Source organism: Prionailurus viverrinus, chromosome C1 (genome assembly GCF_022837055.1).
Source record: "Prionailurus viverrinus isolate Anna chromosome C1, UM_Priviv_1.0, whole genome shotgun sequence".
NCBI classification, from domain to species: Eukaryota; Metazoa; Chordata; class Mammalia; order Carnivora; family Felidae; genus Prionailurus; species Prionailurus viverrinus.
Window position 1 is genome coordinate 61,703,741 of NC_062568.1, and position 26,205 is coordinate 61,729,945.

A 26,205-nucleotide genomic window follows, 5' to 3' on the forward strand; every position below is an offset into this window, starting at 1 on the left:
AGGTAAGAGGTTTAAATGGAACATAGTAAGTGAACACTAAATCTTTCAATAAGACATTTAACACTTTTCATTATATTGGAAGCAGATTAATATGGACTTCATTATATAATATTTCTAACAAATATAAAAGAAAAAATGCCACTCAGATCTATTTTGTCTTATTTTAGTATAGCTTGTTGAATGAACTCTAGAAAATAGTTTTCTGAAAAAAAATCCATATTAATAAGGATCTTGCCTTTTTTCTTTTATAATCTAGTATATATTTTGAATTGCTCTGTCATTGATGGGATGTTTTTATTATTGTTTTCCATTGTGCAATGTTGAAAGCAAAACTTTATCTTGAAAATGATACACTCTAGGGATAATGATGTTAGCAGTTTCTAATTAAAAGAACAAACAAATATTGTTCCAGTTTACTTGAAGTTAGCTTTAAAGGTACTCCTAAGTAAAAGACATATTTTTTTTTTCTATTTCAGATGGGTGGTGATGCAGAGGCAATATTCTCTTGTAAAACAATTTTATTTCAGAATGTAGAAAATCTCCCCCCTGCCTAGAACATAAATAAAGATGCATACGTATACAATAGTATGTATAGGTAAAACACATACTTTTTCGGAAAATGGTTTCCAGAAATGTGTGTGTGTGTGCGTGTGTGTGTGTGTGTGTTTAATTCTTCAACTATTATTACTTTTTTTTTTACCAAACTGTTAGAAAACATGAGGTTCATATTAATGAATGGACATTGTCCTGAAGCCAAAAAAACTCTGGATATTTCATTTGTGAAGAATGACTCAAAATATAATACTTTTCTTTGGCAGAAGCTGCCTACATAAACATTAGGAAAAATATGCTTTTTCTGTACCAATTTTTATTTTACATTGTATTTTCAATATTAGAGATCCATGTATTCAAAAAACTGTTCCATCCACTGGAATTTGTCTTTCCTTCTCCTTCCTCATTATGAGTAGTTTTAAGGGGCTAGCATAAATGTACTGGTAGTTTTTTTGTTTGTTTGTTATTCTTTTTTTAATTGTAAGTGAATAATGAGCTTGAGTCTTAGAGTTTACGTTTTTACCTCACATTTTGCCAGAATGTTTGCCTGTGTTCCAATCCTTATTTATCCACTTCTAGTAGGCCTCAGTAGCAGAAATATTTAAATACTTGTTTCTCAAGTTTTTAAGTTTTTCCTTCTCACTTGACCCACTGTATTCCAGCTACTTAAATATCTATTCTCTGCAGATAGGAGTTCTGTGTTAGTGCACAGAATACCATTGGTTGATTGCATGGCAAGTCCATATTGGTGAATGTCACTTGCCTTTTAAAGATCCAAGATGACCCTGTACGATCTGGCTGAGACACCTGTAATCAGTCCAATCTTTTATGTGGCCAAAATTTGTTTGTTTGTTTGTTTTCATATGCAAGATCTTATCTTTTAGGCATATAAATTGTCATGTTTTTAAATAGGAAGTGCTCTAGATAGAAGATTATGGAAAAATTAAGAAATCTCAGTGAAATCATTTGCTTAATTTTGAATTTCCATGGATGTGCCTGAGATTTGACCTCATTATTTCTCCATCATCTAATACTATACACCACGTTGACCCTGTGATGGAACTGTTAAGTGGATTTCCTGCTGAACAAGCAGCTGTTCTCTAAAAGCCTACAGACTTTCTCTAGTAGTCATCAAGAACACTAGAAAAGGAAAACTTCCATTTCTTACCCTTTCTCTGAAAAAGTGCTGGGGTTTTAGTTGCCTCGAGTCAAGAGTTTACTGTAACTAGTAATTAAACTAAAAATTGCTACTTAAATGGTAGTAAATCTAGATAACAGAAAGGAAAATACTATTGTCATTTCCATTGATGAAGGATATTTTCAGTACTTTTTAACTGGCATTATCATTTAAAAAGAATCTTGAGAGAGATTGGGATTTTAGAGAGATGAGAAAAGGATTGGAGGGACTTGAGGCGCCTAGAATGCTAAGTCATGTAAAGAAACTAAATGTCAGTACTCTTAAGATGAAAAACACAAATGGTAGTCTCATTTTGAAAAGGCTGTAGGAAGATAATATTTGCATTTTCCAGAGGGCATAAAGGGCCCTAACAACTGCAAGGAAGAGGAAAGCATATTTTGGTTCTAGACCAGAAAAGAATATTTTAAATTGAAGTTATCCCATGATAGAATGGGAGCTTGGAAAACACTGGACCCCTACTCCCACAAAGCATAGTAGAATCTGTAGATTTCTTCTTTAAAGGTCCTTCGATCTTTTTTTCTGAACTTGACCATTTTACTCCTTTAATGATTCAGGGCCCTCATTATGAATATCAATTGTAAAATTAGACTCTAAAATTAAAATATGGGTGATGTTATTTGAATATAATAAAAAAATATTTCTTAAGCTTAACGACATACAGTAGAGCTTAGTTTATCATTAATGTCTCCCTTAATTTTTCTGCCCATATATGCCCATCTCTTCTCTTTGATTTGCTTCTCTCAACTTCTTGCTCTCTTCCGTGTTTCTTTGTTTCACTTCTCCGGTGGAATAACTATTCTAAGCTCTGCTCCTCAAAGAATATCTTTTGTTGTATATAGCAATCAGACTTACAGTATGTATTTTAAATGTATAATCTTTGGAATGTTTTCAACACCAACCATCCTCTTTGCATAAGGTTTTTGTTGGGTTCTGTATTTTCTACAATAGGTAGAATAGGTTTGAATTGTTTTTCTTTTTTGGCTTTTTTTGAGTGGCAGATCATCAAATTATTAGATAATCCTACTTCATACCTCTCAAAATAAGAACAGGCCAACTAGCATAAAATAGCCTTATTATGTGAATGCCTATTTCGGGATATGTCAGTAATAACATTGTAAGTTACCAGCTTAGGGCAGTTTCTCATATAACACCTATATTTAACAGTCTCTATTCACATTAGGTATTGTAGAAAAAACACCTTCTAGGCAATCAAAAGAACCATGACAAATAAAAAAGTACTTAATTTGATCATTTTTTTTAATGTTTCAAGTTTTTATTTAAATTGTACTTAGTTAACATATAGCGTAATGCTGGTTTCAGTAGAATTTAGTGATTCATCACTGATATATAACACCCAGTGCTCATCACAACAAGTGGCATCCTTAATGCCCATCACCCATTTAACCCATCCCCCCACTCATTTCCCCACCCAGCAACTCTCAGTTTGTTCTCTATAGTTAAGTTTCTTATATTTGTCTCCTTCTCTTTTTTTCTTACCCTATGTTCATCTGTTTTGTTTCTTAAATTCCACATATGAGTGAAATCATATAGTATTTGTCCTTCTTGAACTGATTTATTACACTTAGCATAATACATTCTAGCTCCATCCATGTCATTGCAAATGGCAAGATTTCATACTTTTTATGGCTGAGTAGTATTCCATTGTATATATGTACCACATCCTCTTTATCCATTCATCAGTCGATGAACATTTGGTCTCTTTCCATTATTTGGCTTTGTTGATAATGCTGCTATAAATATTGGGGTACATGTGCCCCTTTGAATCAGTATTTTTTTATCCTTTGAGTAAATACCTAATAGTGCAATTGCTGGCTCATAAGGTAGTTCTATTTTTTAACTTTTTTAGGAATCTCCATACTGTTTTCTAGAGTGTCTGCACCAGTTTACATTCCCACCAACAGTGTAAGAGGGTTCCCCTTTCCTCAATCCTCACCTACATCTGTTGTTTTCTGAGTTGTTAGTTTTAACCATTCTGACAGGTGTGATGCAGTATCTCATCATGGTTTTGATTTGTATCTCCCTGATGTTGAGTGATGTTGAGCATCTTTTCATTTGTCTGATAGTCATCTAGATGTCTTCTTTGGAAAAATGTCTATTCATGTCTTCTGCTTGTCACTGGATTATTTTGGAGGGGGGTGCTGAGTTTGATAAACTCTTTATAGATTTTGGATACAAACCTTTTATCAGACATGTAATTTGCAAATATCTTCTCCCATTCCATAGTCTGCCTTTTAGTTTTGTTGATTGTTTCCTTCACTGTACAGAAGATTTTTATCTTGATGAAGTCTCAATAATTCATTTTTGCTTTTGTTTCCCTGGCCTCTGGAGATGTGTCTGACAAGAAGTTGCTATGGCCTATGTCAGAGAGGTTGCTGCCTTTGTTTTCCTCTAGGATTTTGATGGTTTCTTGTCTCACATTTAAGTCTTTAATCCATTTTGAATTTATTTTCGTGTAGAGTGTAACAAAGTAATCCAGTGGACAGAATGTTGCTCTCCAATTTTCTCAACACCATTTGTTGAAGAGACTGTCTTTTTCCTAGGATATTCTTTTCTGCTTCACCAAAAATTAGTTGCCCATATAGTTGTGGGTCCATTTCTGGGTTTTCTATTCTGTACTATTGATGTGTATGTCTCTGTTTGTGCCAGTACCATATGGTCTTGATGATTACAGCTTTGTAGCTTAAAATCTGGAATTGTGATGCCTCCAGCTTTGCTTTTCTTTTTCAAGATTGCTTTGGCTATTTGGGGCTTTTGTGATTCCATACAAATTTTAGGATTGTTTATTCTAGCTCTGTGAAAAATTGCTGGTGGTATTTTGATAAGGGTTGCATTAAATGTGTAGATTTCTTTGGGTAGTATAGACGTTTTAACAATATTTGTTCTTCTAATCCATGAACATGGAATGTTTTTCCAATTCTTTGTGTCATCTTCAATTTCTTTCATCAGTGTTCTATAGTTTTCAGAGTATAATTCTTTTACTTCTTTGGTTAGGTTTATTCCTAGGTATCTTATGGGGTTTGATGCAATTGAAAATGGGATTGATTCCTTGATTTCTTTTTCTACTGCTTTATTATTGGTGTATAGAAATGCAACAGATTTCTGTATGTTGATTTTGTATCCTGTGACTTTACTGAATACAGGTATCAGTTCTAGCAATTTTTTGGTTGAGCGTTTCAGGTATTTTACATCATGTCATATCATCTGCGAATAGTGAAAGTTTGACTTCTTCCTTACCCGTTTGGATGCCTTTTATTTCTTTTTGTTGTCTGATTGCTGAGGCTAGGACTTCCAGTACTATGTCAAATAATAATGGTGAGAGTGGAAACCCCTGTCTTGTTCCTGACCATAGAGGAAAGGCTCTCAGTTTTTCTCCATTGAGGACCCCACTGTGGGTCTTTCGTATATGACCTTTATGATGTTGAGGCATGTTCCCTTTATCCCCACTTTGTTGAGGGTTTTTTATCAAGAAAGGATGCTGTATTTTGTCAAGTGCTTTTTCTACATCTTTTGAAAGTATCATATGGTTCTTATCCTTTCTTTTATTAATGTGTTATATCACGTTGATTGATTGGCAAATATTGAACCAGCCCTGCAGCCCAGCAATAAATCCCACTTGATTGTGGGCAAATAATTCTTTTAATTTACTTGTTGGATTCAATTTGCTTGTATCTTGTTGAGAGTTATATCAATGTTCATCGGGGATATTGACCTATTATTCTCCTTTTTAGTGGGTCTTTTTCTAGCTTTAGCATCGAGGTAATGCTGATCTCATAGAAAGAGTTTGGAAATTTTCCTTCCATTTCTATTTTTTGGAACAGTTTGAGAAGAATGGGTGGCTCAGTCAGTTAAGCAACCAACTCTTGGTTTCAGCTCAGGTCATGATTTCATGGTTTGTGAGCTCGAACCCCACATTGGATTCTCTCTCTCTCCATCTGTCTCTGCCCCTCTCACGTTCTTTCTCTCTCTCTTTCAAAATAAATAAATAAACTTAAAAAAATAATAGATATTAATTCTTCATTAAGTGTTTGGTAGAATTCCCCTGGTATTTCATCTGGCCCTGGACTTTTGTTTTTTGGGAGATTTTTTTGCTGGTTATGGGTCTGTTCAAATTTTCTATTTCTTCTTGCTTCAGTTCTGGTAGTTTGTATGTTTTTAGGAATTTGTCCATTTCTCCTAGGTTGCCCAGTTTGTTGGCATATAATTTTTCATAATATTCTCTTATAATTGTTTGTATTTCTGTGGTGTTGGTTGCGATCTCTTTCATTTGTGATTTTATTTATTTGGGTCATTTCTCTTTTCTTTTTGATAAGTCTGGCTAGGGATCCATCAATTTATTCTTTCAGAGAACTAATCCTAGTTTCATTGATCTGCTCTACTGGTTTTTTTTCCTATATCATTTATTTCTGCTCTAATCTTTATTATTTCTCTTCTTCAGTTGGCTTTAGGCTTCTTTGCTGTTTCTTTTCTAGCTCCTTTAGGTGTAAGGTTAGGTTGTGTATTTGACATTTTTCTTCTTGAGGTAAGGCTATATTGCTGTATACCTCCCTCTTATGACTTTTTTTTTTTTTTGCTGTATCCCAAAGATTTTGGACCATCATGTTTTTATTTTCATTTACTTCCATGTATTCTTTTATTTCTTCTTTAATTTATTGGTTAACTCATTCTTTAGTAGGATGTTCTTTAACTTGCATGTATTTGTGGTCTTTCCAAATTTTTTCTTGTAGTTGACTTTAAGTTTCATAGTGTTCTGGTCAGAAAATAATGCATGGTATGATCTTAATTTGTTTGTATTTGTTGAGGTCTGATTTGTGACCCACTATGTGGTTCTATTCTGGAGAATGTCCCATGTGCACTTGAAAACAATGTGTATTCTGCTGCTTTGGGATGAAATGTTCTGACTATATCTGTTAAGTCCATCTGGTTCAGTGATCATTCAAAGAGATTGTTTCCTTGCTGTTTTTCTGCTTAGATGATTTTTCCATTGTTGTAAGTGGGGTGTTCAAGTCCACTACTATTATCGTATTATAATCAATGGGTTTCTTTGTTTGTTATTAGTTGTTTTATATATTTGGGTGCTTTCAGGTTGTGGACATAAATATTTACAGTTGTTAGATCTTTTTGTTGGATAGACCCCCATTATTATTATATAGTACCCTTCTTCATCTCTTGTTACAGTCTTTGGTTTAAAATCTAGTTTGAATCTAGTTTGTCGGACATAAGTATGGCTACTCCAGCTTTTTTTTTTTTTACATCTATTAGCCTAATAGATGGTTCTCCATCCCCTCACTTTCAATCTGCAATTGTCTTTAGGTCTAAAATGAGTCTTTTGTAGGCAGCAGATAGATGGGTCTTGTTTTTTGGTTTTTTTTCTGTTTTTTTTTTTTTTAATCCATTCTGTTACTCTGTGTCTTTTTACTGGAGCATTCAGTCCAATCTTAGAGACAATCTAGAGATCTTCTCTGTTCCTTTCTTTTTTGTAAATTTGTTTAGTGTTTATTTATTTTCAAGAGATAGAGACAGAGAGCAAGAAGGGGAGGGGTGGAGAGAGAGAGAGACAGAGAATCTGGAGCAGGCTCCAGGCTCTGAACTGTCAGCACAGGGCCCAATGTGGGCCTTGAACTCATGAACCATGAGATCATGACCTGAGCCAAAGTTGGACGCTTAACCATCTGAGCCTCCCAGGCACCCCATTCTCTGTTCCTTTCTAGTCTTTGTCACATTGCTCTTTCTTTCTCCCTTAAAGAGTCCTCTTTAATATTTCTTACAGAGCTGGTTTAGTGGTTGTGAACTCCTTTAATATTTGTTTGTCTGGGAAACTCTATCTCTCCTATTCTGAATGACAGCCTTGCTGGATATAATATTCTTAACTATATATTTTTCCTCTTCAGCACATTGAATATATCATGCCACTCCCTCTGGCCTGCCAAGTTTCTGGGAATAGGTCTGCTGCTAACCTTATTTGTCTTCCCTTGTAAGTTAGAGATTTCATTTTCCTTGCTGCTTTTAGGATTTTTTCCTTAACTCTGTGTTTTGCAAATTTTACTTTAATATGTCTTGGTGTTGGCCTGCTTTGGTTGCTTTTGATGGGAGTTCTCTGTGCTTCCTGGATTTGTATATCTGTTTCCTTCCCCAGATTATGGAAGTTTTCAGCTATAATCTGCTCAAATAAACCTTCTTCCCCTTTTATCCTCTCTCCTTTTTCTGGGTCTCCTATGATACAAATGTTAATACACCTAAGGAGTCACTGAATTCCCTAAGTCTTGTTCATGATCCTGTATTTTTCTTTCCCTCTTCTTTTCAGCTTCATTAATTTCCATAATTTTATCTTCTATGTTACTTATTCATTCCTATGATTCTTTCATCCTTGTGGTCATTACAATCAGTCAGTTTCTCATCTCGGTTATAGTATTTTTTTTATTTCAACCTGACTGGTTTTTAGGTCTTTTAGCTCTACAATAGGGGACTGCCTATTGTCTTCTATGCTTTTCTATGGTGTCTTCTATGCTTTTCTTAAGCCTAGCTAATATCCTTATGATTGTTCTAAATTCTAGATCAAGCATATTACTTATATCTGTTTCAAAGAGATCCCTGACCATGACCTTTTCTTGTTCTTTCTTTTGGGATGGATGAACTCCTCCATCTTAGCATTTTGTCTAGGTCTCTGCCTTCTGTGTGTTATGAAAGCTTGCTCTGTTTCCTGCTCCAGAGAGTAATGACTTTATGAAGAAGAGATCATATACTGTCCAGGGCCTGGCATTTCAGGAGGTGTTTCTGGTTTATGCTGTGTGTACTCTGCTACTGTTTTGGCTGATTTTCCCCTCAGGTCAGTCCTCTGCAAAGTTTCTTCTTGCCTGCCATGGGGAGTGTTTTCACCTTGTCCAGAGTGTGGTGAGTTTTAACTAGGTGTGCTCTGGTCTGCTTGTTAAGAGGCTAGATCCTATGTGTCCTAGAGCTGAAGCTTTACACACTCTGTGGTCAGTAGACTTGGTGTGTGCAGGAGTTTGTGCTGGTCCTCTGGGGGAAGAGTCAACTGCTCTGGTTCTCAGGTACACTTGCCCTAGTAAAGAAGCACCTGCAGAGCTCAGAGGGGTGGGGCTTGGTGTAAGCAGCTCAGGTCTCCACTGTTGGAGCTGTTCTGCTCACTGAAGTCAGTCTGTTCTGATGGGTGGGGGAGAAAAATGGCAACAACCCTCTCCCTCATCCCCGGAGAGGAGAGTTTGTGTCTGCCACTGTCTGTGAAGCCCTCACAGAAGAGCAAACAATCTCACCTCATGTGTCCCAGGCATTCCTCAGATCTCTGCCCTCACCCTGTGTCTGGGCCATTCTGCCCTCCCAGCAGTGTAGTGCACCTGTGTTTTATCTCAGGCATGTTGGCTGGGTTTCAAAATCTAAGTTTTAGGGACCTGGTGTGCCACAGACCTGCTGTGGTCCTCTGGGCGAGGGTCTCATGGCACTGGGGTTGGTGCCAGTTTGTCCCAGAATGGCATTTGCACCAACATGCAGGAGCCTGGAGTTTAGAGTAAAGCATAGCAAAAAGCCAGTGTCCAGGTTAGCTGCCCTCAGCAGGTGTCTCTTTTCCTATGCTAAAGAACAGGGCAGCACAATGGCACCCACCAGCTGTTTTGTCCCCTGAGAGGTTATCCTCCTCTCCCAGATGCACTCCAAGAAGGGGAAACTATCTCTCCCAGTATATCCCAGGGGTTCTCAGATCGTGCCATCTGCTCCTGGGCTTCTGCCCTCCTTCTCCACAGGAGCACCACTGCATCCACCAAGTGCATCCACCATCCACATGGTATGGACTTCTAAACTCCAATTTTTGAGCTCCACTGGTTATAAAAACTCATGATAATCAACTCCTCTCATTTTCTCAGTCAGTGGTTTTGAGGAAGTGCTTTTATAGTGCAATCCCCTGTACATTTCTCTCACTCTCTCTTTCTCTGTCTCTCTCTGTGTCTTCCTTCCTCTCTCCATGATCAGGACTCCTTCTCCTCCACAGCTCACAATCCTTTCTCCCCCAAATCACAGCTCCATACTTCCTACCTTCTACCATGTGGTCTTTTCTCTCCCTTTACTTGTGCAGTTTGTTTTCTCAGTCTTCAGATTGATTTACTGGGTCTTCAGAATCATTTGATATTTATCTAGCTGCATTCAAGGGACAAGGCAAGCATAGGGTCCAACTACTCCATCATCTTAATCTATTTTCAAATGTTGAAAGGGGCCTCTTAGATAGTTATATAAGTTTGAATCAAGATTAGATTATTTCCAAACTACTTCAATGTTGTATGGATGCACACTGAATATGGAAAGATATATATGTATGCACACACACATACACACTGTATATATAGTAGGGAATAGAATCAGAGAGTGGAAAGGACTTTTGTTTTTTTGACATATATTATTGTACATTTAAAATTTTTGAATCAAGTATAGATTTTATTTAAAGAAAAGAAAGAAAATTTTAGAATGTGTCAATAAATGATGCCATATTATTCAATAAAAAGGCAGGAATGCTGTCTATGGTATATTTTCTATTCCTGATACTAATGACTCTACATCTATGATCCTATGTTTATACAGCCTATATGTATAGGATGTCAAAGGTAAAAAATTATATTTGTTGACAAGACAAGCAAAAAAGCTATAGACAAAAGTATATTTCATATTTTATTAAAACCAAAATCCACACAAAAATTACAGAATAGGCTATTTATAATATCAAAAGGGGAATTTTCTACACTAAAGTATTTATTTTACTGCTCTTAGTTTACTATAATAATTCTTCGATTTCCATAATTACAAGAAAGGAAACTAAAAAAACAAATGATTGAGTTTATAGAATTGAAAATAATAATAATAATGTAAAGTGATTCAGATGATTGGTATGATCTTCTCTGTGTACTAACAAGAAAATAAGAAGATTCAATAGTTAAATACAGCAATACCTGTCATGAGAATTAAATGCATTTCCCTTCAAGGGAAAGTTTTCATTTTAGATGTTAGCCTTTCTATTTAAAGGCATCCTTTTGGACGCTGTTTAAAGACACTTCGACTTTAGTAAATATTAAATTTAAAGACTGAATAGATTACATCTAAACTCTCTACATCACTAGGGCATATACATAGCATTTAATATTATATACAGTATTAAAATAGCTACTTTGTGAATACTTCATGCATTCCTGGGAAAACAGTGAATTCCTAAAAATATTCTAAACTTGAATTTCTAAAGAGTCATAGCAATATGGCTTATGATACAAACTGTAGTTCATATTAAATATTTTGATGTCTGTTGCAATGAGGACTTATCTTGAATAACTGTCATTTATTATATACAATTTGAGCCAAACTCTGAATTTAAACGTCAAAAAGTTGCCATACTATGAAAAAAGTTTCAGAAATGACATGATACACTTTATAAAATCATCTTAATTTTTATTTGCTTATAAATTAACTTGGCATATATTTTTTTTGCTAATGCTTAATGAGAAAACCAAATACGAAGGTTGAAGGTGTTTTCATTAATTTAGCCTGAGTAAATTAGTAAATTAGTAAATTCTGCATGTTAGATGCATTTTATTTAAAATTTTATTTTAAAGTCATTTAAGATTAATTCAATCAATTTAATTCTGCTTTTTAAGTGAAATTTCATAGTAATATTGTTCATAACGGATATTATTATAAAACTCTTCAACCTGGTGGGAATAATGCCCCATGCCAATAGGATTATAAATATTATAGTAATCATAATTCTTTGCTCTCATAAAAAGAACTTTGCTTATATCATTCCTTACATATAAAGCTGTATCAATGACTTTTTTACTGGTGTTTAATAATGTGTGATAATAATAACACTGAGAATGTGGTACCCACATTTTTAGCTTCCCAGTAAATCTCTAAAAATTAATATTTTAGATTTGGCCTATAATATTAATGCAAATTAATTGATTAAAAATCCAATTTAATGGAGATGAGTATTTCCTTGCTTTTAGCACTTGTATTTATAGAACTATTCTAAAGTAAAGCTATAATCTTAATAAGAGAAGCATGTGCTGTAATAACTGGTAGTTTTCAATATTCACATGTCATTCAGCAAATGAGAATGAAAAATGAACTCTTCTATTGTTGTGCTGCTCTACCCCTTATAAAGCAATATTAGGAAAAATTGACAGTTTTGCTACAATTGCTGTATGTATTTTTTCTAAAATTTCTGTGTATGTATAAGTGTGTAAACATCATGTTTGATCATAAATTTCTGGGTGGGAAGAACTTGTCTTATGATCAATTATATGATCATAATGACAATGAATTCATTCCTCTCATGTGTGAAACCACCATGTTTAATTTCATTGAATCTTTGTTTCAGATTTTGCATGTGGTGCTCACTTTGGTAACCACTATCTTTTGACATTATATATAATACTTTATGATCTTTTCCACTATATCCTGAAATTTTATACTAAAGTGGTCTGTGTTGGATGAAATAATTAGTGTGGTCTTTGGCATTTTGATTCCAATATAATATTTGACTTTTTTTTGTCTTGGTGAAAAGCCTTCTATCTATATCATCCTGATACATATTGTTAAATCCAAGAGCTAATAGAGGAAATATGTTTGGATTTCATTTTACACTAATTTATTTCTTTTTTTTCTAATTTTAAGTATCAATAAACTTTTTCTGCCAACTGTCAGATACAATCTTTCAATTCTCAGGCATTGGCAATTTAGCACTTGTATTATTTCTATCAGGATCTTGGTTGTCTGAATATAATAATTACTGGTGTACACAAATTATATTAAACATAAAACATAATAAAAATTTGGCCAATACTTTACAAATGCTATAGTTTATCAAACAATTACCTTATGCTAATTCTGTCCATATACTTACTTGCTAGCATACTAAAAATAATAAAATTTAATTTTCACGGGATGTGTAGATAGAAAGATTAAGCATAGATGCATTGTAAGTTTACTTGACCTCAATATGTGTTTATACGTTTTTATGGCCATCATACTTGTTAATCTTTTTTTCATAACACTTTGCATGAATTTGATTATTAAGTATGGCTTGAATATAAGATTTGAATAACCTCTAAATTAACTGCCTGGTGGGCTGGTGCATTTCTTTTTAGAGATTGAACCGGTCGAGTTCCTCTGAGTGCAGCACAGTTGATAACCCTCTGCCAGGAGAAGGAGAAGAAGCAGAGGCTGAACCTATAAATTCAGATGAGCCAGAGGCCTGTTTTACAGATGGTAAGAGAAAATTCAAGACCTTGGCTAGCCATCCATTTATTCGTATTTGGGGTTTTATCTTAAAACCTCATACTTATCAGGGATTATCAGTGAAAAGTCAGAAGACTCCACTGCATACTGATTCGGCCATAGCTCTATGACAAAGGGTAAATCATGGAAGCTTTCAAAGCTTCAGTTTCCACACTTAAGATACTTTACTAATAATAATTTACAATGACAGTATATTATACTATAAAGCACTTTACTTACTTAGGGTGCTCATACTTCTCATTTTAGATCCTTAATTCATTTTTCCAGTTCTGTGGAACCACTAGAATACAGCTCAATGGGATAGAGGCTACTACTGTCCTTATCATCAAAAGTTGAAGCCACCCGCCAACTTTCAGCACACCGTTTGATACTGTTAATAGTCATCTGGTTAATAGTAGTCTGTCTCAAAATCCTTCTCTTGGTTTCAGAAGCCACACTCTACCTTTGTTCTTCTTTTGCATCTCTGAGAGTTGAGTTTCTTCCCCTGTTTCTTTCAGTGACTATCTTTATGCACATCCCTTAAATAACATTGTTCCCCCACATTTCAGGGCTGTTACCTTCTTATTTCTCTAGCCCTAAGGGGCTTTATCCATGTCTATAGTTTAAACATCTATTTCTGTGTTGTTTGACTCTTAAATTATCATCTTTCCCTCTGACCTCATACTTGAGTTCCATGTATGGTCATCTCCACTGGTTGCCTTTAAACATGTGAGGTAAAATAAGTTTGAAACAAAGTTTAATGAGTTCTCCCCCATGTAATTCACAGCTTCCTCTGGTCTTTCTCTCATTTAGTGACATCATGATCTATCCTGTCTCTCAAGCTAAAGACTGATTCAGCCCTGACCTCTTTCTTTTCTAGCCACAAGTTGATTACAGAAACCACAAGTTGATCAGAAACTCTGGGGATAAGGTGTACATCCTCCAGGGGATTCTAATGCACACTAGAAGCTGAGAACCATTGGTCTATAGGATAAAACCTGAAGCCCTTAACATAGCATTTAAAGCCCTTTGCATTTCAATCTCTTTTTTTCTAACAGTATCTCCTTTGATTCCTTTTCACTTTCTGACTTACTGAACTTACTACTTCTGGAATTTTTCAGGGATTTTATTCAAAGTAGTGACTTTGAACTTGACCTGTGAATTTATGCAATATTTTCTAATCAAATATTGCATTATTCAAGTAAAAACACAAACCTATACTAGAGTTGCAGTATAATACAATAACATAGACCAGAAGCTTTAGAGCCTGATAAACATGACTTCTAACTGGCCTACTGCTAATTCTCTGTGAGACCTTGAGCACATTTTTCAATCTTTTTTTTTCCACATTTTTCAATCTTAAATCTCAGATTCCTCATCTGTAAAATAGATACAACAATCACATCTGAATCATAGGGATATTGAGGACATTAAGTGAGATAACACAAATTAATTACCACAGTTCCTAACATCCTTCTTCTCCTTTTTTTTTATTTTTAAAAATATTTTGTTGACAATCCTGTGTAGTTCTGATAGCACAGGGTTGATGCTGATGACTTGGTATCTATTATTCTCAGAATCAGTATTTTTTGTAGAAATCATTGACTTGTGTTCATCCTCTATGATTTTCTCAACCTGCTTCCTCTAGCACTCATGTGTGAAAAAAATGCCTGTCAAATAAAGAAATCTTCTAACTACAATGGGTACATGAATATTCTTTAAATACAAGCTAAATTTCATTTTATGTGAGAAGCAAACAAGTATGACACCCAACTGGTAGAAATTTTGTGTTTGCTGAAATTAGTACCATAAGCAAAACAGTTTCCTTTAAAGTGTTTCCTTTACAAAATTTAAGAATTTCATCAGGTGTTGCTTATTTCTCAATAAATTGATTAGCACCATTAAATATGTACAGATACAACCAAGATTTCCTCTATACTTTTTATTAATGACCCTAACTTAAAATTCTAGGATAACTAGAAAGAAGTTGGGTTTATCAAACAAATTATGTCTTCAAATTAGAAAAGGGCTTTAGAAAAACTTAAACCCTCTGCAGAAAGCATTAATGCTAAGCTATTTCAGACTGTAGTTGCTATTTTACTGAGATTAAACTTTACAAAAAGTTTATTCTAGTCCTACAAAGTTCTAATGAGAATAGTTATGTGAGTCCTTTGAGATTATTCATAACTTCTGAATTGAGTCTAATGTATAAGAGGTATTACAGAAACACATTTTCAGATGAACTTTGACCTTAACAATTGAAAATTTACTGAGGGCCAAAGTTTCAGTTACACAGGTAAATATATTCTGAAGAGCTACAACAATGTGACTATAATTAACAATACTGTATTGTATACTTCAGATTTGCTAAGAGGGTAGATCTTAAATGTTCTCATCACAGATGTAAAGAAGCAATTGGTAATTGTGTGAAAAGATGGGCTATGCTAATTAACTTGACTGTGATGATTATATTACAACGTATACTTAATATCAAATTATCAATTCATGTACCTCAAATATATACAGTTTTAAATTATCAGTTATACCTCAGTAAAGCTGGGAATGGGGGATGAATAGGCAAAATCAATCTACAATGATAGAAGTCAGACCAGTAGTTCCTTCTAGAGGGTACAGACTGGGAAAGAACATGGGGGCGGGAGGGGTGCTTTCCTGGGTGCTTAAAATGTTATATCTTGACCTACATGGCTATTATATGAGTATATTAATCTATATATTTATAATTGGTATACTATACTAAATATATGTGCTACCTCAATAAAAAATTTAAATGGGGCACCCAGGTGGCTCAGTCCATTGAGCATCCAACTTTGGCTCAGGTCATGATCTCATGGTTCCTGAGTTTAAGACCCACATTGGAATCGCTGCTGTTGGTGCAGAGCCTGCTTGAGATCCTCTGTTCTCCTCTCTCTCTGCTCCTGCCCCACCCATGATCTTTCTCTCAACAATAAATAACATTTAAAAAATTAAATAAACAAATAATTTTTTTTAGAACAAAAGACAAGAAAATTTATGAGGAAACACACATCTGTGAGTCACATCGCTCTGAGCAGCTAGAAACTTTTTATACTTGCTCAACCTGCTGAGCTAAGAAGCTCAGCCTGGTAAATCAAACAGGGCATCCAATTTGCTGAGCCTCTCACCATCTATCCACTTAATTATTCTTTCATCCAATCAGCAAATAATCATTAAACAACTTCTGTATTTCAGGCCCAGGGTGCTCACTGGAGAGAGATAGAGCAGTGAAAAAAACAATGTCCCTTGCCCAAATAAATATTTAGTAGTAAATATTTAGTAGGACAGATAAGTGATACATGGAAGAGGTCAGTGGTGGTTAGGAGTTTTTTTGTTTGGGGGACGGTGGGTGGAGAGCACTACTTTAACATGATGAAACCCAGTATAGAGTTTATGAAATGCATCACGAGAACAAATTAATGAAACCACCCAAAAGAAATAGCATTTACCCATGGGGACCCATTAAAATGTTTGAGAGGTTCTCTGTTATGTTTACATTTAGTTAATACTCCTTTTAAAAAAGAAGATGTGATAACATTGCCAACCAGCTAGGTTGGAAATCTCTTAGGATATGCCTTTGCATAAAAGCCAGACAGTCAGTAGAGCACTCCTGCCTCAAAATAAGAGTAAGAAACTCTCTGAGGTGTTATAAATCCTGAGGGCAATATTTATAAACTTTTGTCTCAGATAAAAATCTTACTTTTCTAATTAGAACGTATAGTGCCTTTTCTTACCTAAATCTAAAATCCTAAGAATAATATTTCTCTTCAATTTTAAGACTGACAAAAATAAATCTCAGATAGTAAAATCTTAAAAGGGAAACTTTCTTCTCTGGTAAATTATACTTGAGACAGATAGATTCTGTTCTGCACAAGATCTTTGTTTTTATTTTAAGATAATTTATAAAGTCTAAAGCATTAAGTTAATATAAAAAAATACTACCATCCTAAATTTTTTCACTCCTCCTGTTTTCTTTTGCTCAGGAAGAGATTATCTGGGAGTCAATTTTTGGTCCTACCTTTTTACTATTCTCCCACATTATTTTATAAAATATTCTAGGGGCACCTGGGTGGCTCAGTCGGTTAAGCATCCAACTTCAGCTCAGGTCATGATCTCATGGTTCACGGGTTCAAGCCCCACGTTGGGCTCTTTGCTGGCAGTTCAGAGCCTGGAGCCTGCTTGGGATTCTGTGTCTCCCCCTCTCTCTCCCCCTACTTACTCACTCTCTCTCTCTCAAAAATAAATAAATATTAAAAACATGTTTAAAGAGCCTCCAAAATATTCTAACTTTATTAAGTGCATTTGAGAGGTATGGTGGTTGTTTAAATACAATGAAGATCGGGGCGCCTGGGTGGCGCAGTCGGTTAAGCGTCCTACTTCAGCCAGGTCATGATCTCGCGGTCCGTAAGTTCGAGCCCCGCGTCAGGCTCTGGGCTGATGGCTCAGAGCCTGGAGCCTGTTTCCGATTCTGTGTCTCCCTCTCTCTCTGCCCCTCCCCATTCATGCTCTGTCTCCCTCTGTCCCAAAAATAAACAAACGTTGAAAAAAAATAAATACAATGAAGATAAATTCATTCAGATCTGAGGTTATGTTAACTATAATTAATGTTGGATAAATGAAGGCACATGTATATTTCCTATTCATTCTGGGCTTTTTTTTCATCCAATCTAATCCAATTTCCATCCAAGTTTTGTAAATTCTAGAATTTGCAGAGATACGATCTTTCAGATCATGACTAATGCTTGGATTATTTTAGAACTACATTTGGAGGGGAATTATGTCTTTTAAGTCAACTATACATGACATATTAAACCATGTAGAAGAACATGGTTAAGTACCGTGAGCAGAAATGAAGGGCATAACTGATAAGTTTTAGCCTTCTTGGAGCTTAAGTTTCCAGAGAGAAAGGACAGGAACACGTAAAATGCACACAATTGCAAAAATCAGAGACTTTTGAGAAACAAAATAAAACATAGCTTGCTACATTTTTATAGTGCTGGAAATTAAAGTCCCAGATATACCTCATATTACTTGGATCAATGAACTAATTTCATTTTAGAATCATAAAAGAAACCATAATAAGACATTGCCTAAACAGTACAGTTCAAGAGAATTCTAGTTTTGTTGTTTCAAGTCATACACTTTATGATTATCTGAGTTATTACTTGAGAGGCTCAGTATTTTTAATTAAATATATTGTTTTATAAAACAGGAAATTTTTTTTTAATGGCTAACTTGCATACCTCTGAAACAAGTATCTAAAAAGTGCTCTCCCACCTTTTTACCTTCCCTCTAGTTGGAAGGAAAAACATTTTTTTCAGTGATTTTTTTTTTATTGACGTATAGTTGACACACAATTTTATGTTAGTTTCAGGTGTATAACATAGTGATTCATCCAATGTATACATTATGTTAATGCTCACCACAAGTATGGCTACCATCTGTCACCATACAGTGCTCTTCTATGTAGTATCGACTGTATTCCCTATGCTATACCTTTCATCCTTGTGACTGATTCATTTCATAAGTGGAAGCCTGTACCTTCCACTCCTCTTCATGCCTTTTGCCCATCCCCCCACTCCCTGCCCATGGAAACCATCAATTTTTTCTCTATTTATGGGTGTGTTCCTGCTATGTATGTTTGTTTATTCATTTGTTTTTTAGATTCTATATGTAAATGAAATCATATGGTATTTGTTTTTCTCTGACTATTTCACTTAGCAGAATACTCTCTAGATCTATCCATATTGTCCTAAATGGCAAGATCTCATTCTTTTTTTATGGTTGGGTAATGACCCATGATATGTATATATACCATATATTCTTTATCCATTTATCTATCAATGGACGTGGCTATTTTAAATAATGCTGCAATAAACATAGGGGTGTATGTATCTTTTCAAATTTGTGTTTTGGTTTTCTTCGGGTAAGTACCCAATAGTGAAATTATTGGATCATATAGTGTTTCTGTTTCTAACTTTTTGAAGAACTTCCATACTGTTTTCCACAGTGGCTGCACTAATTTACATTCCCACCAGCAGGGCATGACAGTTGTGAAAGGAAAATTTTTAAGAAAGAAATGAATTGTAGTTCCTCTTTTTTCAGTTCTTCCTCTTTTTCAAAGTAATTGTGGGTTTTTTTAAATCAACTTCAATTTTTTATATTTAATTTTTAAAATTTCAGTCATTATCTTTCTAGGTCTCTCTTGGTCATGGTTCTGTTCAGAACCTTATTACTCCCTGACTTATTTACTGCCTTACTTATTTACTTATACATCTCTCCCACTTCCACTCTGTCTCCTTCTCCTTCAAGGTTTTCTCTTATTCCACCTGTCCTAGCGGGGTACAGGTAAATGTTTCACCACTGTTCTCCAGGAAAAATAAAGTATGAATATGTACCTCAGTTTATTATGAATTTTATAGATATAAAGGATGTGTGGCACATGATTTACAAGTAATAATATAAACAATATTCCTATTGTACATTGCATATAGCTCATTGATTCTCACAGAATGCTTTTGTTAGATTTTAGTAAAATTTGGTATTTATAGATAATCAATGATTGCAATTGATGAACAAGTATAGTTTTAACCCAAAGGTTGGTTGGTATTTTCATTTATGTTAATCAGTAAGGTGAAAGTGAGACAAAGAAACTATATGCCAGAACTTCACTCATTCATCAATGATGTTTGCAAATCTCAGATAATAGAATTTGAATAACGAAAGAATATTTCCTCAATTTCTTGTGCTGTTCATAGTGTCATGGCTATGAATATGATATTCATTATTTTATATATTTTACTAACAGTTCTTCCATTACTTTATTAAGTTTACTCTAGAAAACCAACAAGCCCTGGTTTATAGCATTTGATGACTTTTGTAGTGTAAAGATCCCCACCATGGCTTATCCCCAAACTACTGATGTGACTTCACCAAATGTGGAGTTGGGAAGAGACGACAGTAGTCCAAATTTTCCATAATCCAGATAGAATATACACATATACTCAAGAGCACAGATAAACTGAAATGATTAGAAAGTGATATGTTTTAAGTGTTTCTTATCCTTTCAAAAGTAAGTTATAATTTCAGGGTGCCTGGGTGGCTCAGTCGGTTAAGTGTCTGACGTGGGCTCAGGTCATGGTCTCACAGTCTGTGGGTTTGAGCCCCATGTCAGGCTCTGTGTTAACAGCTCAGAGCCTCGAGCCTGCTTTGGATTCTGTGTCTCCCTCTCTTCCCTGCCCTCCCCCACTCACACTGTGTGTGTCTCTCTCTCAAAAATAAACATTAAAAACAAAAAAGGTAAGCTACAGTTTTAAGTTCACATAATTTAATGCTTGAGGATTGCTGCATTTAACAACAGGCTCACAAAAATTCCTGACAATTGAACAATGAGTTATCAACAGCCTGGGTGAACTGGCTCCAGCATACCATTGCATTCTGTTCCTTAATATTAACTGTTCTAAGATGTTCCAGACTTAGTCCTTTTTTCTCTCCTTATCCTAAAATATATTTTTTGTGTGACCTCAAAACTGTTCTTTCCTAGCCCAGACTTACCCCCTGAGCTGCAGATTCAGACCTCCAGATATCTGCAGGATATTGGTATTTGGAAGTCCCACCAGCATCTCAAACTCAAACTCTGCCAAGTAGCTCCCACACTTTTGTTCTTCATTTCATTGCTGACCTTCACCCAGTTGTTCTGGGAGTCCTCCCTTTCTCTAACATCACATATCCAGTAAGTCTGTAAATCCATCTGACTTTACCTGCCAAACATGTCTTCAATCCGTTATTGCTCTAGAAACTAGAAGTTGCCATAACCTGCCCCTCTTGTTAAGGCTACTATACCAGAATCCTAAATGGTTTTCTGGCTCTGAGTCCTTCTACACCTTTGCTCTCCTTTTTCTTCTCTTCCAGATTATCCTCCATTCAACTGTTGACATCTATTTAAGTTGCATCTGCCTGGGGCACCTGGGTGGCGCAGTCGGTTAAGCGTCCGACTTCAGCCAGGTCTCAATCTCACGGTCCGTGAGTTCGAGCCCCGCGTCGGGCTCTGGGCTGATGGCTCAGAGCCTGGAGCCTGTTTCCGATTCTGTGTCTCCCTCTCTCTCTGCCCCTCCCCCGTTCATGCTCTGTCTCTCTCTGTCCCAAAAATAAATAAACGTTGAAAAAAAAATTAAAAAAAAATTGCATCTGCCTATATCATTTTCTGCTTGCAACCTTCCACATACTCCTCATCGTCTCTAGGATATACACCAAACTCCTTCATGTGGTAGAAAATGCTTTCCATAATCTGACCAATTTCTCTAACCTCATTTCTCACCTATGCCTCTTGTATACACTGTGCTTTCATCACCACTCTGAACTGCTTATAATCCCTATGCATAACACATTTTGCTTCCTTGGTAGAGCATTCCACCCATACTCTTTTTGGCTAATACTTTGACTCAATTCAGGCTCCAGCTCTTCCTTCCACAAAGTTCCAACCTCTCCTGAGCAAACAAGCCAGGTTAGGTAGACTTCTTCCATGCTACCAAATAACCCCTTTACATCTGTGGTTTCAGTTGCTCTATCCAGTTACAGTCATTTATTTCTATATTTATCTTCCTAATCAAAACCAAAAATAAATTCCCCGAGGAGAAGAAATTATATACACAGCTAAGTATACAAAAGATAAATGGTTAAAAAATTTTAAATTAAATGTTCCTCAACTTACCAAAGCAGCATGTTTTATATCTATGATTACAAAGACAGAGTTGTTTTTATTTTTTAACATTTTTTTAATGTTTATTTTTTTGAAAGTGAGAGAGAATGCAAGTGGGGGAGGGGCAGACAGAGAGGGAGACACAGAATCCAAAGCAGGCTCCAGGCTCTGAGCTGTCAACACAGAGCCTGACACGGGGCTCGAACCCACCAACCGTGAGATCATGGCCTGAGCCAAAGTCAGACATTTAACCGACTGAGCCACCCACATGTCCCAAGTTGCTTTTAACATAGAGTACTTGAAACAGTTTTACCTGAATATTCTAATGAAGATCTATTTCTTTTGAACATAATTTTAGAAACTTCTACCAATTCTCTTAATATTATCTAGAATGGTGCTTGGCACAGTTTTTTTTTTTTTTTTAATAGAGTGGAAGTAGCAGAAATTGTAGATGAGATCCACATCAAGGAAAATTAGTTCGTCAGCAAAGAAGGTCCTGAAAAGCATTTTGTCCTCAGATTTAGTTTAATATTCATTCATTCAGAGTTCACCATGTATCGGCACAGTATGAGGACTGCAATAATGGACGAAAAAAAAAAGTGGCCTAAACATCATGGAAGAGATTGACAAGAAATCAAGGAAGTACAGAAGACAAGAATACATTTTAAGTTAGAATCATTGACAAGTTATTTTTAATTGAATCTATTCAAGTTGAATCTATTTGAAGCTGCATTGTAAATGTTAGCAATTATTCTGTTGAGGGACATCACAGGGAAAGCTTCACATTAAATAGGGTATTTTAAGCATTTTATTTATTCTGAATATCAAGATTTTACATGAATGTCTCTCTTGCCAGGTTGTGTGCAGAGATTCCCATGCTGCCAAGTTGACGTAGAGTCAGGGAAAGGAAAAATCTGGTGGAACATCAGGAAAACCTGCTACAGAATAGTTGAACACAGTTGGTTTGAAAGCTTTATTGTTCTCATGATCCTGCTCAGCAGTGGCGCTCTGGTAAGTGATATGACACCTAAAGCAATCTCTTGAGTAAGTCAGTATTTTTAATAAATGAGTTGGAGGATAAAAATAGCATGGAAAGTTGCTTTGCCTAAAAATGAAGCCCTATAATTAGTGCTAGGACAAAAATTTAGCTTAGTTCAGTAAATATTTGCTGAGCACTACTACATGGCCGGCATTATTCTTGCTGTCGTGAATGCGAAGGTGGCTAAGATCCAGGTACTTTTCTCAAGAGAGCACTGGGGAGAGAGGCACAAGTGATTACAGCACTGGGATGTGTTTGTAAGTGAGGAATATACTTGATAAAGCTCTGTAGCAAGAGACGAACTATTGTCTGCTTGGAATTTAAGAAAGATAGTTGATGTGTGAGATCTAGGAAGATTAACAGGGATCCTCCAGAGAGACAGGGTGGGCTGAGGGGAACAAGCGTATAGGGATAAGGAAGCATAAAAGATCGGGAGGTATTCAGCACATTAAAAGTTGCCAACCTGTAGAAAGTGATGTTGGAGGAAGAGCAAACACAGGAAAGAGAGTGGTAACCACAGGTACTGTGACAAAGACAGTCAGTGTCAGCTTATGAAGATCTTGAAACACAAGCTGTAATATTAGGGTGAGAAAGGGACACATTCTTATTCTTGCACATATATCAAGCACTTTCTATGAGAGTTGAAAGCACTTTCTAGGAGAGTTTCTCACTCCCTGAGCCTTTTCTTACTTATTTGTCTTTCCTGCTGACACGACCAGAAATGAACCATTAGAAGCCCAGTTCCAGCTAGAGATACCACTGGAAATTCCACTATACTGAAGACACAATACTCAAGAAAGTTGTAAATTGCCTCATAGATAGTCTTCATGAATTTTGGATTTTACTCTACTTATAAGAAATTAACCTGTTACTGTTTCATGGATGCTGGTAGAAGATAGGAGACTTCCAAGTCAGAGACAAAGAATTTTATTTCTCATGATTTTGGAAGCAACATGAACTTCAACATGTTTATGTTGGTCCCGCTAATCCCCAAGTCTCATGAGGGCATGGCAGGGGGGTAAATGACTGGTGCACACACAGTGGTTTAGCATCACAGCTGAAGAGCCCTAAATTTAGGGAACCCTGTCCTTTTATAGCAAGCAGTATGCAACCTTGCTTTTTGTCCCAGACAGAGACACTGTCTCTATTCCTCAAGGTTGCTTGTTGCAAAAACAACCCTGAGAAATAGCCAGAGTGAAACCAGTCAGGGCCTTGCATTCTTGGCCTATCCAACAAGGACATGCAGGGATGCACGGGGCCCACAGTGGATGACTTCTCCTGAAACAGAAAATGAATTTTAAAAATGCTACTCTTCTTATCTGGTGGAATGCAAGTAGGAATCTAATTCCTAATACCTAATGAAGTTTATTCTGTGCTGAGTCACACATGAGACTGAGACTGTTAGAAGGGAGAGAAAAAAAAAATTAAAGAAAAGTTTAGAGTAATCCCTGATTCAAAATGTCCAAAGGAAGATGACATTTTTGGCGAGAGGTGCTTTCAAAACTGAAATTCAAGTGAATTATATGAAGAAGAAAAGAGAAAGGTAGTTTAAGAAACTGCTGTTTTTACTCAGGGAGTTTGCCAGTTGAGCTAGATTTTTAAAATACCTGTCTGTAAAATAAATGAAAGATAACAATTCAAATTTAGTACATATTTATTATGCTTCAAGATATTTATATAGGTTTTTTCACTTAATATTTAAACAATCCTGTGAGATTATGATTATTTTGCTTATTTTACCAATGAGGAAGCAGGGAAGAGAGTTTAAAAAGTTAGTTAATGTCCTAAAGCTAGTAAACAACAGACTCATACCTGAGGTCTAATATCAAAGCTACTATATCTTTTCACTGATTTGTGGTTCCTCAAAAGGGAGAGTACACACCACATAAAAACAAATGAATAGTAATAGTAACTGAAATGAGTAACAGTAAAACCTACACCCCACATTGGTGGAGCTCATATAATGATGTCCTTGCCTCCTTGCTCCCACAGTCACATAACTAGTCCTGGAAGGACTAGTTCCTAGCTAGGAACCCTGCAGACTGAATCCAGTTTCCAGCTCTGGGACTAGTCAGAGCAAGGTGTATTCAGGCACAGTGTTTGGCTCTCAGCATCAAGACTTGCTACTGGTCCTGCTTTCCACCTCAGTTCCAGGAATATCACTCTCATTCTTTGTGATAAAGGGCACCTGAGTGGCTCAGTAGGTTGAGTGTCCAACTCTTGATCTTGGTTCAGGTCATGATCTCATGGTTCGTGGGTTCAAGCCCCACATTGGGCTCCATGCACTGACAATACAGAGCCTGCTTGGGGTTCTCTCTCTCTCCCTCTCTCTGCTCCTCCCCATGCTCTCTCTCAAAATAAATAAACTTTAAAAAAAATAACTTTGCATCTCAAGTACTGAAGCATTGCCATAGTTTATCTCAGTAGCTTGCCTGATTCCTCTACAACCTGGAGAAGGGAGGCCCAAAAACCCTGAAGGCTGGAAGTTTCTTCTTGTACTTCAGTGCCACTGACTTTCAGAACCTCTGCTAGGTGCTAGAATCTCTTTTATCATCTTGGTAGGTCTGCCCATTGTCTGTGTCCCAACTTCTCTGCCTTCTTCAATACTGATACCAACAGTTTGCAATAAGTGCCAAGGATCATTTTGAAAGTATTGATAGAGGGACTTATAATAAGAATAAGAAAGTGGACAAGCCCATGGCTATGGATGGGTAGTATAATGTCAACCACTATAAGGGTACGGGTCCTTTGACTTTCATGTTCTTCCACAAAGTGAATATTGCTTAAACAAGAAAGAGAATACTGGGGTGCCCAGGTGGCTCACTTAGTTGAGCATCCAACTCTTGATTTTAGCTCAAGTCATGATTCCAGGGTCATGGGATTGAGCCCTGTGTCGAGCTCCACACTGAGTGTGGAGCCTGTTCAAGATTCTCTGTCTCTCCTCGCCTCTGCCTCTCTTCCCAGTTCATGCTTGAGAGAGAGAGAGAGAGAGACAGAGACAGAGACAGAGACAGAGAGAGAGAAGGAAAATCCTAATGCTCTACACCTGTTTAGGTCAGCAGTCATTTTCAGTGTCCTCACTGAGCTGAATTTGTTAAGTGAATTCAAATTATTTCCCAAGGGACTTGTGACTATGGCCATAGAACCATCATCTGTCACTTACTAAAAGTTCTAGAAGAGTGTTAAAAGGTGCTGCATTCATGGAATGAATGTAAATAGTGATTTGTAGAGCTTAAGCTTTCAATGAATGATAAAATATTGTGCAAGATTCAAAGAAAGAAATCCTCTGTTTTCTACAGCCCTGTTAAGATACTGCATTCATTCATTCATTGAGCAAACTTTTCCTTGTCTCCTACTGTGTTCTTGACACAGTGCTAGGCACTGGGAGTGAACACACAT

The 26,205-nt window shown here is 36.1% G+C and overlaps 1 protein-coding gene across 1 annotated transcript in view; it reads left to right on the plus strand.

Annotated features, from left to right (window-relative positions):
* Nucleotides 1-26,205, plus strand: part of SCN9A (sodium voltage-gated channel alpha subunit 9) — a 170,806-nt gene that overhangs the window by 121,601 nt on the left and 23,000 nt on the right. The window contains exons 18-19 of the mRNA XM_047873440.1: nucleotides 12,907-13,027; nucleotides 22,624-22,778. Coding sequence (XP_047729396.1) covers nucleotides 12,907-13,027; nucleotides 22,624-22,778 — 276 coding nt within the window. The remainder of the gene's footprint in view (nucleotides 1-12,906; nucleotides 13,028-22,623; nucleotides 22,779-26,205) is intronic.